At 39.9% G+C, this 15212-nt stretch overlaps 1 protein-coding gene across 1 annotated transcript in view; it reads right to left on the bottom strand.

Annotated features, from left to right (window-relative positions):
- Positions 1–1597: 1597 nt before the first annotated feature.
- The window catches only part of SGCA (sarcoglycan alpha), a 34516-nt gene continuing 20901 nt past the window's right edge, over positions 1598–15212 (bottom strand). The window contains exons 8-10 of the mRNA XM_063302071.1: positions 11311–11337; positions 3061–3265; positions 1598–2519 (exon numbers count right to left, since the gene is read on the bottom strand). Of these exons, the coding sequence (XP_063158141.1) occupies positions 3073–3265; positions 11311–11337 (220 nt within the window). The 3' untranslated portion in view covers positions 1598–2519; positions 3061–3072. The remainder of the gene's footprint in view (positions 2520–3060; positions 3266–11310; positions 11338–15212) is intronic.

Raw genomic sequence — 15212 nt, 5'->3', positions numbered from 1 at the left:
ATAACGAAGTCACTGTCTCTCACTTTTATTTATACAAATATTTATATGCAGCCCTTCCAATGCATATGCATTACTGAGAGTGCTTATACAATTCGTCTCATCTTACATACCTCAGTACAGTACATAAGAGGCGGCAAAGTACGTAAGCTACTCTCAAGTCATGCATATGCATTAGAAGAGCTGGACAGAAATATTTATGGATATGCTCCTGGATATGCATTAGGAGGGCTGCTAGTAATATTGATATAAATAAAATTGGATTCTTAAACTATTGTGTATATTTATATACTGTGTATGTATATACAAAATGCGTTAAGAATCCAGTGCTTCCTTCCCAAGGGGAAATAAGTCCAAATAATGCCAGACATCATCTTCTTACTGGATGAGGAAATGGACAGCATTTAACAATGATATAAATACAAATGCTAATTGCTACTGGAATATCCTATCCACCCATACAGCCATTCCGTTTTGTCTCCCACTTCCCACCAAACAGTTGGATAAGAAGAACAACACTCAGCAACAGCTCAAATGGAGTTTCCGAGTTCTCCTTCTACAATAATGCCTTTGTGCTTAGTGAGCTACAGGCCCTCTGGTCTGGCCTCCTTCTCCATGACATCAACAAATGTTTTTCTGGGCTGTGCTTGTGAATGCGATCCAATTCTGGGGAGGGACAAGAGCTATGCTCCCACCCCACCCTTCACAGCGGTGGGGGCTCTACCCACCAACCCTCCTTCAGGAACTGCATCATCATACCAGCGTCAGAGGTGGAGCCTGGACCTTACAGCTCAGCCTAAAGTGCTTGTGTTCTTTCAATATCCAAACCATTTTGCTACATGCTGTCAAACAGATAATGTTCCTTCCGTTTGATGGTTATTCTTTAAAAAAGAACACGAGAACGTACTCTTGAGATTGTAACTTGCTGCACTATTTCCTGTTTTTAAAGGGCCACGTATATGTTGACAGCATTTATCGGTTGGTGCTCAAACATCCTGTATAAAGTATAATAATAGACAACATATACAGCATATACTTTTGCATTGGTAAAGAAATGACAACTGTTCTGAACATTCAAAGACAGGTTATTCCAGTGATGTCTTTGACATTAGCCAGTAAGCTTGAATAACACAGCTACTGTATATACACAGCTCTGAAATGAGCCATGGAAACACACACATAGTGTGCTGAGTGTGAAGACTGATGTGCAGCTATTATCTTGACTAGTCTATTTCCTGCTTAGGCAAACAGAGCAAACTTTTGCAGACCTCTGTATAGTATTTTTCCCATCGGGTGAAATAATAGCTCACTATATCTCCCAAACATGTAAATGCTCATAGAAAAGGAGTGAGTAGTACATGGTATCAACATTTATTGAAAGATGTGAAGATAACTATGGATAACAGCATGCTTCTGCTCACTTTGTTATATAGAAGTCAGATGTGTGTATGTCAGGAGAAACACAACAGAAAGCTGAATGCAGTGGGAATGGGCTACTTAAGAAATATGTGCTGGAAAACAAAAAGAGACAGGGTCAAGGATGAGTAGATGATGAAGAGTCGTGGGTTGCCTATAATAATCAGTAATCGGTATGAAAAAAAATGTTAGGGTGGTTTACTTATGTAGAGAGACTGAATGAAGATCAAACTGCAAAACAAATGAGTGAATGGGCTGAGGGGCAGCAGAAGAAGTAGAAAAAGTGGCTGGGTGGGACTTGATTGGACTTCTGAAAAGAGAAAGGAGAGAAGTTTCAAGAACAAAAGATAGTACATGAATCAGTGTGATAGGATGGTGGAAATAAGGATGATATCCGTGCAGGCATTTATTTATTTAAAACATTCCTATACTAATTCCAGGTAAAAGATCTCAAACAAGTTTACAATTTGCAATGTTTCTAAGAATAGAAAGAAAAAACGACAGTGAATGGTATACACTAAATTCAGCTATATTTCCATTTCTCTTTTCTGGTCTCATGTCTTTTTTTACCAGCTATTTCTTACTTCTTTTCTGTATTTTGTACAATGTTGTTTACCCTGAAAGGGAATAATGTGATGGGTATCTACGCGTGTATGTAAGTACTGTTTATAAAGCAATCCAGGTTTTGCCACTTTATTCACCGAAGAAAGCAAAATACAGGAAGGAGAGTTGATCTTTTATCATGCCAAGAAGATGGAGGGAAATTATTTCTTCTATCATATCAAACACATGTAAACTCTGATCGCTTTTGGAAGTTTGGAAAATACAGTTCTGTGGGAAGGCTAGGCGTCTCTAACATACCGCATTACCGTACTAGCCTTGAGTCTCCCATCCCTTCAACATGTAGCAACAAAGGTGCTGAAAACCCACCCTACAAACTTATGCCAAGAATTACTGAATAATCACTCATTCTTCATTTCCAAGCTTGAAAGTTATCAACATTGAAAAGTAGCAACAAAGCCACACCTATCATTTGTTAGTTGTCTCAGTCTTGAGAAACATCTTTGGTGGAAAACTCTTCTCAGTAAAAATGGGCGCAGTCTGACCTGTCGGAAGAAAAAACGTAGTTTAAAAGGGGATTTGGTAGTACCAAGATCCCTCTTGTTTCATTTAGGGAAAAGGGAGAGCAATAGAATTGCCACACACAGACTTTGCAAAGGGTTCCTGCTGTCTGGATCAGCCTTTCTCAACCTTTTGACCCTGGAGGAACCCTTGAAATACTTTTCAGGCCTCGGGGAACCCCTGCACATTCGGGCTCAAGTATAGGCCAGCAGTTACAAAATTATTACATTTGCTTCATGGGTAGGCCTGTATAGATGCACTAACCGTGTTCTTAAACTAAAAATAAAGAATGAAACTTACCTCTTTAATGTGAAGTGGCCCGAATTTGAAATAATTTTTTAAATAAATCCTGATCTCCCAGGGAACCCCTAGTGACCTCTCGCGGAACCCTAGGGTGCCACGGAACCCTGGTTGAGAAACCTGGTCTGGATTCTTAGCCTAAGAGAATCAAGGACAGACGCGCCTCCTGTGTTATCTCAACTGGCCAGAGTCATGGACAGGAAGGTTCATAGGAATGGTACAAACCTGATTAATTATTCACTGTTGAGCCAAGATGAGAGGCACCTGGGCACTGTCATAGCGGTTACTTTGCATGGGATTTGTTCTCTCGCCCGTACGGATATTGAACATGGGCAAAGTGGAGAGGGGACGGGGCACATCCCGAGTACCAGCCATCTCCCTCAGTTCCTCTGTGTTATCATGGATTGTGTGATGATGCACCATCTGGATGCTGCAGGGGAAAAAAATGGAACAGAACTATTTTTTAAGAAAAGCCAATGACTTAATAAGTATTTATTTATCAATCTGACTTCTTATCTCACTATACCCTCCACAACCTATAATAATTAATGATAGAGGATTTCCCCCTGCTGTCTTGAAAGGTCATCATTAATCTGCCTTAGAAATAATAGGATTTGTCCTTGTGGAGTAGAAACAGAAACTTTGATCAATATAGTTTTAAGAAGTTCCATTTTTTATCACATTAGACAGTGCCATAATCAGCCTTTTGGAACTTGTCTCCCCTCTACTTTTGAAAAGATCTGCCTGCTGATTTTTCTGGAAGGTACTAACCAGCAGCAGACTGTCAGTCTTTAGAAAGAGGAAAGAAGAAAATGTAGGAGGACTGCTGTGTTGTACAGCTCATGCAACTATGTGTTCTTATCAGTTTTTGTAGATGTATTTGTATCTATCATCCCAATTTCGAGCTGCAATAAGTGATGAAGAATGAATCAGATTAAAAAGTAAGAGACTAAAGCAAACAAAGCTGAAACACTTTTAGGCACAACAGTATGAAAATGATCAGGGGTGGTGATATAAGGAAATCTCCCCCACTATTTCCAGTGGGGATGGGGAATACAGCCTATCTAGAGGAGGCTGTCTGCTCCCCTTCCAATAACTCAGAGCTCGCTGCAACCCCCACACGTGTACTCCAGAGCAAACAATTCATTGGCCGAGTTTGAACTCGGTTACTGAATTAACCCATTTTCTCTTTTTGCATAATACACTGAACTACAGACTAACGAAACAGACTTGGTTTGCACAATACATTAAGCCACAAAATTAAAGCTAGCCAAGTTTAGCAAGACTGGTCTTTCGTAACTCTAACGAAGCAAGTTGTGCGAACAGAGTTTATTACTGTAAAGTGGCAGTGACAGCTCTAGCAATGCAACTCTCTGAACAGATGGATCAGGTGATCTGGAACCATTTGCCTTCCTTTCCTGTCCTTCTTTCAAAAGCAAAAAAAGGCCAGCCAGCATGTTCTAGAGGCCATGTCATTTTCCCTCCAGGGTGAGGGAAACCATAATTCAACCCTCAAACGGAGGTGTCTCCTTTTGCTTTTGAAAGAAGAATACAGGGCAGATGGGCCTTTCTGACCCAAGGAGACATGTTGGCCTCCCCCATCTATCTTCCCCAATCATCTCTGGCTCTGAGAGCCAGTTTGGTCTAGTGGTTAAGGTTCTGGGCTAGAAAACAGGAGACTGTGAGTTCTAGTCCCACCTTAGGCATGAAAGCCGGCTGGGTGACCTTGGGCCAGTCACTTTCTCTCAGCCCAACTCAGTGCAGTGTAGACTAGCCTCCTCATGATGCACCCTGGACAACGTGACTTGTCACGGCTAAATAGTCTATACATCTGGCTGCTGGACCACACAAGGATTTCCCAGCAAGAAAAAGCAGAATGAACACCAAACAGCTATGCCATACGATTAAAAAAAAATCTCTGACTCCTTATGAGGACAGCTAGTTGGCAGGAAGGAGTATCAGGCAGTGTGAGGAAAGGAATTATCTGGCCCCAAGGACATCTAACCCAACACTGAAATATTCAAATGGGCTGTTCAAGGACCATGATTCATCTTCAGAGGGAGGAAGTGAGGGAGAGGGGATATGGAAGACAAAGCAATGGGGTGAGCAGTAGTGGATGGCTGTGGTAGTGGATTCCTGCACTGAACAAAGGGTTGGGCTAGATGATCTCCAAGGTCCCTTCCAACCTTGCATTCTGTGCATTAGATGGTACAGATTGAGAGAGGGAGAGCTTTTGTTATAAAATGAGGATAAACTCATATATTTTCACATGGTTATTTTAAAATTGACTAAACAGCAGTTTAATACTAATTCCACAGCCACAGTCATGTTAGTCTGTAAAAACAGTAAAACAAGTTAGGGAAAGCATGCAAAACACAGCTTCTAAATACTTCCAACCCCCTTTACCAGCAGTGCCTATAGGAGGCACCTGTATTTTCTTCTGTGTAATGAAGTGATGTGTTGTGTCGGTGGGTCTACTGTCTGTTCTTGTGGGGTTTGTGTGCCCTGGAGAGACTGGACTATGGAGGGACTTAGAATGGAGCATCTCCATCTGCTGCCCATCTGCCTCTTCCATAGGGATTCATTGGTGGACTTTTGTCAGCCCTTCAAGGTAGACCAGACTAGGAAACCAAAGTTATGAATGCTAATCCTACTTTTATTATGAGGTTACAGTAACAGAATCCTGTAAGCCTGAATGCGCTCTCCCCCCCCCCGCCCCTTTGTCTTCATGAGAACTAGGGAGGGTCTCATCTGAGACGTTTACTTGGATTACAGTTCTGTCCCGAACTCAGATTTCTTTGATCTGACCGTTGTCGTAGTAGTGGCTCTTCCTCCTGTTCCTCAGGGTTATTCTTTTTTCCCTTTATATATTTTATCTGCAATGTTTTTTTTCACATCTCCCTGCCTGATCCAGCCCATTTTTAAACTTGATCTTTCTTTTACTGGCCTCCCCCACCATACCAAATTTGATTCTGTTTGTTCTGTTTTCAAATACAGCAAGCTTTCTATTTTTTCTTGATTTTCTTTGGATGAATGCATCAAGTGAAGCTCTAATAAAACTGGATGGGATGTCAGTCATAACTGAATCTGATCTAAGCATCCCATTTTCCCATTCTACCCTGGTCCTATTTCAAAAACATTACACTTTTTTCTCCTGTTCTAATTACTGAACACTGTGGTAATATTGTCGAGGGAACACTCACACTTATTTACCTAATGACTTTTATTATTATTCTTTTTAAATCTGGAGGGAAAAACACTTAACAACTAAGGAGGAGGATTCAAGGATGTGAGCTGTTCTCATGATATCATAGTGCAGAAAGTCGACATCACAGAGCACCCACTTGTGTTGTCTTGACAACCAGCTAGACCTAAACACTCAAAAAGTGACTGTGAGATGAATAGGCTTTATTTGCCTTGCAGCTGAGCACCACCAGCTTGAGATCCTCTATACTCTAAGACATACGACCATTAAAAAAAACAAACCAAATACTAGATGTGCTTATCAAACTTGAAGAAAGACCCTTAAGAAAAAGCATCTGTTTGTTCTAGAACCTCAAGGCAAGAATTGGGTGAGTAAATGAAAAAGTAAAGCTGTGAAAGTGAAAAAATCCTCAGTTCCAGGATATCTGCAAAGGTGTACCCATTCAGTGGCAGGCATGTGTGGACAATAGGGGCCAGTAGAAGGAGGGTGGGAAAAGCAGCTGAAATCTGAAAACTCCGAGGGGAGGAAGTAAGACAGACATTTTTCTCTTCCAAAAAGAACAAGACAGCTGTAGGCTGCTAAAATATCCCTCTGATCTGACAGGAACAGAGAAGTGACAGAAGATCCCTTCTTGAGAAATGTGATGGAGCCAAACACATTTCCAGACGTTCCTGCAGTAGGTGCATCTGACTCATCTTCCAATAATGTGGCTGCAACTCCACAATCAGAAGATACAGAAGAGTGTCCAATTTCCCAGAATACTCACAATTCTTCTGAGTCCTCTGCTGTTCTGGATCCTCTGCTGCACAGTGGCAGGAATCATTCTAGGAAAAGAGAGACTCTGCCTTCTGAAAGAGCTGGTAGACAGTTAAATCAGTCAAGAACCATTGCACCCAAGCCACCAACTTCCAATCTTTCGTTGTTGATCTACACAGCTGTTGCCACCTGCCAGAAAAAGTCTGGTCTTTCTATGCAAGCTCTTAAGAAAATTGTAACAAGCATGGGCTATGACATGGCCAAAAAGAAGCATTATTTCCTGAGGTCTATCAAGAACATGGTGGCAAAAGGGCAACTCTGGCAAGTAAAGGGGACTGGAGCAACAGGCTCATTCAAGGTCAATCCTGACATTGGGAAGAAGAAGAGTCAACCAAAGATGAGAGGAAAAGGTCAGAAGGCCAAAGATTCAATCAAGAAAAAAAGCAGATCTACCATGTCTAAGAATGGCCGAGAAACTGCCAAGAAGCAAATAAAGGCAGATGTCAAGAAAACCTGTAGAAGAGGAAAGATGTCATCTGTTCAGGCTACCCAAAATCAGGTCAAAGTGTGAAGGATGCCTGAGTTGTCTTCCAGAATGACATCTGCAGCTTTTTGACTAATAAAGCAATCCCTGTATTTAAAATTCACCAGCATCCATACCATTTCTTTAAAAAAGAAAACAGTATATCGTTAAGGGAGGGTTAATAAAAACCCCATATACGTGGTATGCAGATGGTGAATGAGTCTCTTTCTTGCTTAAGGTACATATTGTTCATATAAAAAAGAGAAATATAACATGCATTATAAACAACTGAAATCCATGAAAAAATGAAGCAAGAAATTGCTTGAACTAACATCTGTAAAACAGCAGAGATATATGATTGAATGGGTAACAAACATTACAGAATCAGAGATGAGAAAGGGGAGATGAATTGTACATCAAAAAGTTCTTATGTAAGTGTCAGAACTGTGTTTAGTTCTCACATATTTAATATGTGGTGCCAGACATCTGTGAAAAAGTAAACAACCTAGAAAACTTGCAATATCTTATGTCTGCCCCTGCCCATCTGACTTTTCTAAAGACTCCTTGAAAACAAAATAACTAGGAAGATGGCATATTGCAAAGGGATCAGCCACTAGTGCCACCTTTATTTCCAAGAATGCCTCTGGATTCCATGTAAACCCCATTGATATTCATAGAAAGTAAAAACACCAGATATCTGCAGACCAATCCTTTGGAAGTATGTTGACATACCTCTCACAAAATATAAAACTAACTTGAGTCAATAGGGACCATCCTGGGAGCTACAGTTAGGAACAACCTTGGTGGTATGCCTTTAGGTAAATGGCAATGTTGTGAATGGTCATACCCACACCGGCAGCCATTTTTAGATAGCAAGCTTCCTTCATAGCAATTCTTTTATGTAAATCTCCCCACAGCATGCTGTCAACTTTCCAAATGTGCCTGCTAGCCAAAAAAATTCTGTGCTTGTCTTAAAATATTGTGTTAAATTATCTCTGATCTTCCAAATTCTATACAACTCTTCTTCCAAAGGAGAAATAATATCACTCACATTTTGGGATCCAAAATCCGATCTGCTTTCTAGATCATTTATGGATCTGTCTGCTCTGCCACATCAGACTTCCCAAAATAGCTGCCATCCAATTCTATTAGGCTAAAGGCTATCATTTTCAGTCAACATGACCAAGCTGGTTGCAGACAACGGGTTATAATCCCATTCATTTGGAAGGCACCCAAATTGAGGAAGGCTGTTCTGTACAAACCAAGCAGAATTATCAGAGGTGTGCTTCATATAAAAACGTGTGTGTGTGTGTGTGTGTATTCATTCCAAAATTTATTCAGATGGGAATACTCCAACCAATACACAGGCAATTTACTTTCACAGTTCCTAGATGCATCTTAACTGATTATTGTGTCAATAAAGTTCAGCCAGTTATGGATGTGGGATTTTATTTTCCTGAAATTCTGTTCCATTCCATTCTGCATCAGTCTGCACATTTAAAAATTTATCTCAAAATATGTTAATTTTTTAAAAAAATATATATATATTTTTCTTTCAAAATATATACAGTATTTATTCAGTCAGAGTACATGTTTTGATATGTGTAAATGTATGACTGTCCCACAGCACTCAAAGAAAACTAAAGTCCTGTGGGCACTTATATTCTGATCAGCACATCAGTCAAGTCTTTCCTAGCCTAGGTTCTCCCAAGATAGTGTACTACAGTTCCCAGCCTTCCCTGACAAAAGGGATAAAGTATAGAACAGGTTGTGGCCCAGGTCTTCAAGCCTCAGACACCTCTAATGTGGTTATCATAGAAGCTCATCACAGAAGTTCAGATTAAACAAGGAATAATTGATTTGTTACTTATAGTGATGAAATACGTAATGGCTACATTTCCTCCTTCCTTCCTTCCTTCCTTCCTTCCTTCCTTCCTTCCTTCCTTCCTTCCTTCCTTCCTTCCTTTCCTTCCTTCCTTCCTTCCTTCCATCTCTATCATCTGTCAGTCTATCTGTCTATCATTTATCTAGAAGTTATTATAGAATAGAGAGAAAAAATATGTATATGTATATGTATATATGTGTATGTGTGTATGTTTTACATACATACATACATACATATATATATATATAACATACACACACACACACATATACATGAAAATAAAATCATTCTTATCATTTCTCCAAGTTTGCAATCCAACAGGATAAGCATGGCTTTCATTTCTGCAGTATTTATAAACAGCACATGTCCACAATATAAAACTAACACATATGGAGGGAAGTATACATTTAGAATTCCCTATAGATTTGTCCCATGACACCTTACTTGATGTTCCTCCCCATTTCAAATAATAGGCACAAAAATTAGACAGTTGAAATACGGCACTTTATTTTCTTTTTCCTTACACACAGCTTCAGCTATGGAAACCTCAAGTCATCACTGACATCTCATTACACAAGTTGGATGGATCAGAATTCTCAGGCTTGGTCTTCTTATTCTTCGACCTCCTCCTCTTCCTCTTCCTCTTCCTCCGCTTGGCAGCTTTCTTTTTCTTAAGGACAGCTATTGCCTTTCTCCTCCTCCTCCTCCTCCTCCTCCTCCTTTTCCTCTTCTTTCTCTTCAGTACTTTCATCATCATTTTGCTAATCGCATAGGAGCCTGTCAGTCCATGGCCAGTCAACTTCCTCAACAATCCTTTGGCCACCAAGGCCCTCAAGACTCTCTTGAAATAGTTCTTCCGCTTCTCCAGGTTGTAGCCAGTGGCTGCAACGCTCTTCTTAAGGGCTTGCAGGGAGACACCAGTGCGTTTCTCAGTGGAAGCTACCACTTGGAAAATGAGCTTGGAGACACCACGCTTTGGCAGAAGGAATTTCCAAGGAAAAGAAGGCTTGCCTCTGTCTTTTAACTTGGAATTAGATGTGGGTTTCATCTTCAGGCCTGAACAAGAGGGTTGAGGTTCATCAAAGGCATTATTTCGAAGTAGCTTTGGGACAAAGAAGTTGGCCGATATTGGTTCAGGAATGCTTTCCTCTGAAGATTCTGCAGTATTCAAGGAAAAGGCCCTCTGTGTTTCATTTATGGTACCCATTTTTTCCTCAAGCTTGGCTTGGCCTGCTATTTCCTCAACATGACCCACGTTTCAGGGTGGCTTGGCTCAGTTCCTATCTTCCTAATAGTAGAGGTCCCTTCCTGAGTGTCACGTTAGTTTATTCTGATGGTTCTTCCAGGAGTCCCCAAGACTGACTGCCTACCACAGAAAGTAAGATGTTGGATGGGATTCCTGTGCAAGGCTACCCACTTTGCCACAGTTATGAGAGCAGAGGAGGAGGTGCTTGCACTACTGAAGAGTTGCCATGGGAACAGCTTGGTAGATTGTGGTATCACAGCTACTTTGTGATGCCTTCCTCTGTGTGTGTTATGTGTCCATCTGTGTGTCTCTTGGTTAATGGTCTAGTCTTTAGATTGACTCTCAGGACCTATGACTCAGACCTGTGGTGGACTATAGTAACGCAGCTGGTTCTCAGGAAGGAAGGAGCACATTCCAAGGAGGGGGGCAGGACAAGAGACAACATAACCTGGAGATAGGAGTGGGAAGACAAAGAGATTCAGAGTAGCCACACCCTAGAACCTCCCAGGTTATTTCCCTTTAGGTTAGAGTAGAGTAGAATTAGTCTGGCAAGATTCCGTCTGTACAGAGTGATCAAATAAAGAACTGAAGTTTGGTTGGACTGATTCCTCGTCATTCTTGAATTAGGCCCAACAGACCAGACCCTATGATTTAACTTTAGAAGAGGTTTAGGTTACCTCACCATTAAGTGACTATAATACTGTAGAAGGTACAAATTCGTGTGGTTTAGTTGGAATGAAAGGAGATTTTGGAAATGCAAGCACACTGGAGGAGGCAAGGGAGATGGATGGTGACATTTGCACAAAACCATTCAAGTACAAATAAAAGCAAAGACCATGGACAGGAAGAAAGCAACTTACTCTGAGGTGCTCAGGTCCCTCTTGCGCCTACAATTCAAAGAAACAGGAATTATATTCAATTAGAAAAAAAGAAACAAATCATTTTATTTGTCAGTAATACATTTTTGAGAACTACAACCATCTCCTTATGAGAGCCAGTGAGGCATAGTGGTTTAAGGCACCATGTTAGGAACCAGGAGACCATGAGTTCTAGTCCTGCCTTAGACACAAAACCAGCTGGATGACCTTGGACCAGTCACTCTCTCTTAGCCTTAGGAAGAAGACAAGGACAAACCACTTCCAAAAATCATGCAAAGAAAACTGCAGGGACTTGTCCAAGCAGTCACCAGGCATCCAAAATTACTTGAAGGCACAACCCCCCACCCCATCCTGATATTCTCCAGCTCATTCCCTTACCCAGTAATAGACCCACACCCTATTAAATTATTGTCAGCCTTGTTATGTTTTGAAAAATGCCCATAGACTTAATCCCAGTCCATTAAATGTACAAATAAGATGCATGAATATAAAATGATTTAACTTAAGAAGGATCTTTTGGATGTCCATGGCCAAGGAAACTTGGTTAAAAGCAGTGCCAAATAAATTCTCATTTGTTTTTTCCCCCACCAGTTCATACCCAACATGATGAAAAAGAGTTTGTTTTAGAAATTATTTCAAAATTATATGCACAAAGATGGAAAGATTCACAAATCCCTACAGTGGAGGAATAGGTAAAGGTAAAGGTTTCCCTTGACATTAAGTCCAGTCGTGTCCGACCCTAGGGGGCAGTGCTCATCTCCGTTTCAAAGCCGAAGAGCCGGCGTTTGTCCGTAGACACTTCCGTGGTCATGTGGCCGGCATGACTACACGGAATGCTGTACCTGCCCGCCGAAGCGGTACCTATTAATCTACTCACATTGGCATGTTTTCGAACTGCTAGGTAGCTAACAGCATTGATAAGAGAAAATGCCATGTCTGGATTTATTTCTATTTGGCAACCACTTTTAGATTATTTGCTTATGTCTGAAAAAATGAAGCTTTGATTTTGGGTTTTGATGATTAAATGGTTTGATGTTATAGAAATAATGTTACTAAGGTTTAACTAAAGATAAGAGATTATATCTGTACAAAATGCATTTACATCTGTATAGTAGAAGGTCAGAAGTCACTTCCTTTTTCCGCTTTCTATCCAGTTCTGCACTTTTACAGTTTTTCTTTTTTCTTTAGTCCTGTACTATCTATACTCTACACAATATTTTATATTTTAGCTATACTCTGAAAATCAATAAAGTTCTTTTAAAAAAATAGAAATCATTTCAAAAGAGAAAAGAATTTGAGAATTTTTCATGGGCAGAGGGTCACATTCTTAACACTCGTTTAGTTGCAGAATGGCTCAATTCTTTCTCCAGCAAACTTTAGTGTCCCTGGCTTTCTATGCATCAATTAAATCTCAGTGGAAGACATATTTCTTGTTGGATCTTTTCAATATAAATGCTACTATTAGTAGAAGAGGAATCATATGCTGGTTAAATTGTTGGAGAACTTCTCCTTCCTCAGTAGAAATTCATCCACCCACTTTCTCTACTTACAAATTTGGTGGTGAATTTTGAAACACCATTTATGTTGGTCTCTAGTTGAAATGCCAGGTGTACCATTTTTATCTATAATTATTGTATTTGTAACGGTATTTTTAAGGGACACGGTGGCGCTGCGGGTTAAACCACTGAGCTGCTGAGCTTGCCGATTGGAAGGTCGGCGGTTCGAATCCGCATGACGGAGTTTAGCTCCCGTTGCTAGTCCCAGCTCCTGCCAACCTAGCAGTTCGAAAACATGCAAATGTGAGTAGATTAATAGGTACCGCTTCAGCGGGCAGGTAACAGCGTTCCGTGTAGTCATGCCGGCCACATGACCACGGAAGTGTCTTCGGACAAACGCTGGCTCTTCGGCTTTGAAACGGAGATGAGCACTGCCCCCTAGGGTCGGACACGACTGGACTTAATGTCAAGGGAAACCTTTACCTTTACTAACGGTATTTTTAGATATTGTATTTTAGATATTGTATTTTTATTATATATTTATTGTTTTATTGACTATTGTTGTAAACCGCCCAGAGTTGGAGATGGGAGTGGGAGTGGGAGGAGATGGGCAGTGACAAATTTGATAGATAAATAAATATACAAACATCTTTGAAATCCTGGCAGATGCTAGGCTTTAAACCAGGACCTTTTTTTCCTACTTTGAAAGCTGTTAGGCAGTTACCATTTGACCATGAATCACATGAGAAATTGGCATTATAGTTTAATTAAAAGCTGAAAATAGTACGGAAGACGCTCTATTGGAATGCCTGTGCTATTAATAAGGGATTACTATTTTAAATCAATGAATGTTGTGTTTTATAGCTTTTGAAATACTGTCTTTTGAGTTTAATTGGCCTTTAACATACACTTGGCAATATACAACTGAAATATGTATTAACTCAACAATATAGCCATCCATGATTACCTCATGATTTAAAAATGAAAGCAATTCATCAGAAAATATTGTTTTGGGACTTTTGGACCCCTCAAAGAATATTTTAAAATGGGTGGGCATTAGACTTTTTTTTTACATTTGCACTGTAAGAAATTTGAGGGTTCTTGAACTCACATGATTTGGGCTTGTTCTGTTATAGCTTTGTTTTAGTTTCAAATTATTATATATGTTAACATAATATTGGGAAGAAATATTATACTTAAGAACCTCAATATTCAATTATGTTCCTAAAATATGGAGTTTGTCATCTTATGAAGAGCTTTGACTTTATTGACCCTGGGGTACAGCAAAGAAGATAATTTTATATAACTGGAAAGAAAGTCAGTCTGATTTTAAGGAATGGGTCCATAATATTCGTTCACTGCTGACCATATGGATCTTTTCCCTTTGTTGATTGTTTTGTGGGTATTTATGTGTATGTGGTTTAATTTATTTATTATAACATAGGGTTTTTTCAGTGTGTTCTCTGTGTTCACTATTCAATGTACACATTTTCCTTTTGTATTTCACAGTTTCAATTTTAAAAAGAAGAATGTTGGAAAAGGTCAGTGGGCTCTGTGCTTGCTATTCACACTAAAAGGAAAGTCTTGATTAGTACAAATGAAAGCCTTCCTTCCAAAGAAAACAGACACTGGGGAGGGGGCAAAGAGCTAAATCTTCTCACACAAAGCTTCAATTCTGCATCAATTCTGTGCCTGCATAGAATAAGTCCCATCAGTGGTCAGATGACATAATCACCAAAGGGTTTGCCTTTGTGCAAAGATCTGATACATTTATATTTTTTTAGACAAACGGGGAAAAGTCATTTCACAGCAGCGCAGGCCTTGTCTGAATTGGCAAAGTTGCATTATCTTTTGCTTCAATCAGTGATTGATGCTTTCACTGGAGAGAAATTTATAACTTTGCATCCCCAGAAATGCTACCTTAATTAGATAAAGGAGCACAGAAGAAAAATTACTACCATGCCCATATCACATGCATGGAAGGCAGTGAAGATCTGCCACCATGGTGATCCCATAAACAGCTGGCAATCTTTAAAATTATTTTTGTGAAAGACAAAAATATGTAATATGTAAGCATGCTCAAAAATATGTAATATGTAAGCCTATATCACTCTGGTCTGATCTAACAACAATCCACCTAGATAATTTCAGATAACCTTTAAACTGGATGTGGAAGGGTTGTGAACAGAACCTTCTTTTCACCTGGAAGTGGCATCTACCTGTTCTATCTTGGGATTTCAATATATAAATTTTACTTTTATTTTTGCTTTGGGAACTATAAAAGAAAAAAAGAAAATAAGAAAACATCAAAGAAATCAATAGGGTCTCTAAAGTTGGGTGGGGTGGGGTGGAAGAGGCCCATGACTCATATTCACTCTTTGTCTTGTT

Source organism: Candoia aspera, chromosome 4, assembly GCF_035149785.1.
Source record: "Candoia aspera isolate rCanAsp1 chromosome 4, rCanAsp1.hap2, whole genome shotgun sequence".
In the NCBI taxonomy this organism is placed as follows: domain Eukaryota; kingdom Metazoa; phylum Chordata; class Lepidosauria; order Squamata; family Boidae; genus Candoia; species Candoia aspera.
This window is presented reverse-complemented; position numbering and strand designations above follow the sequence as displayed.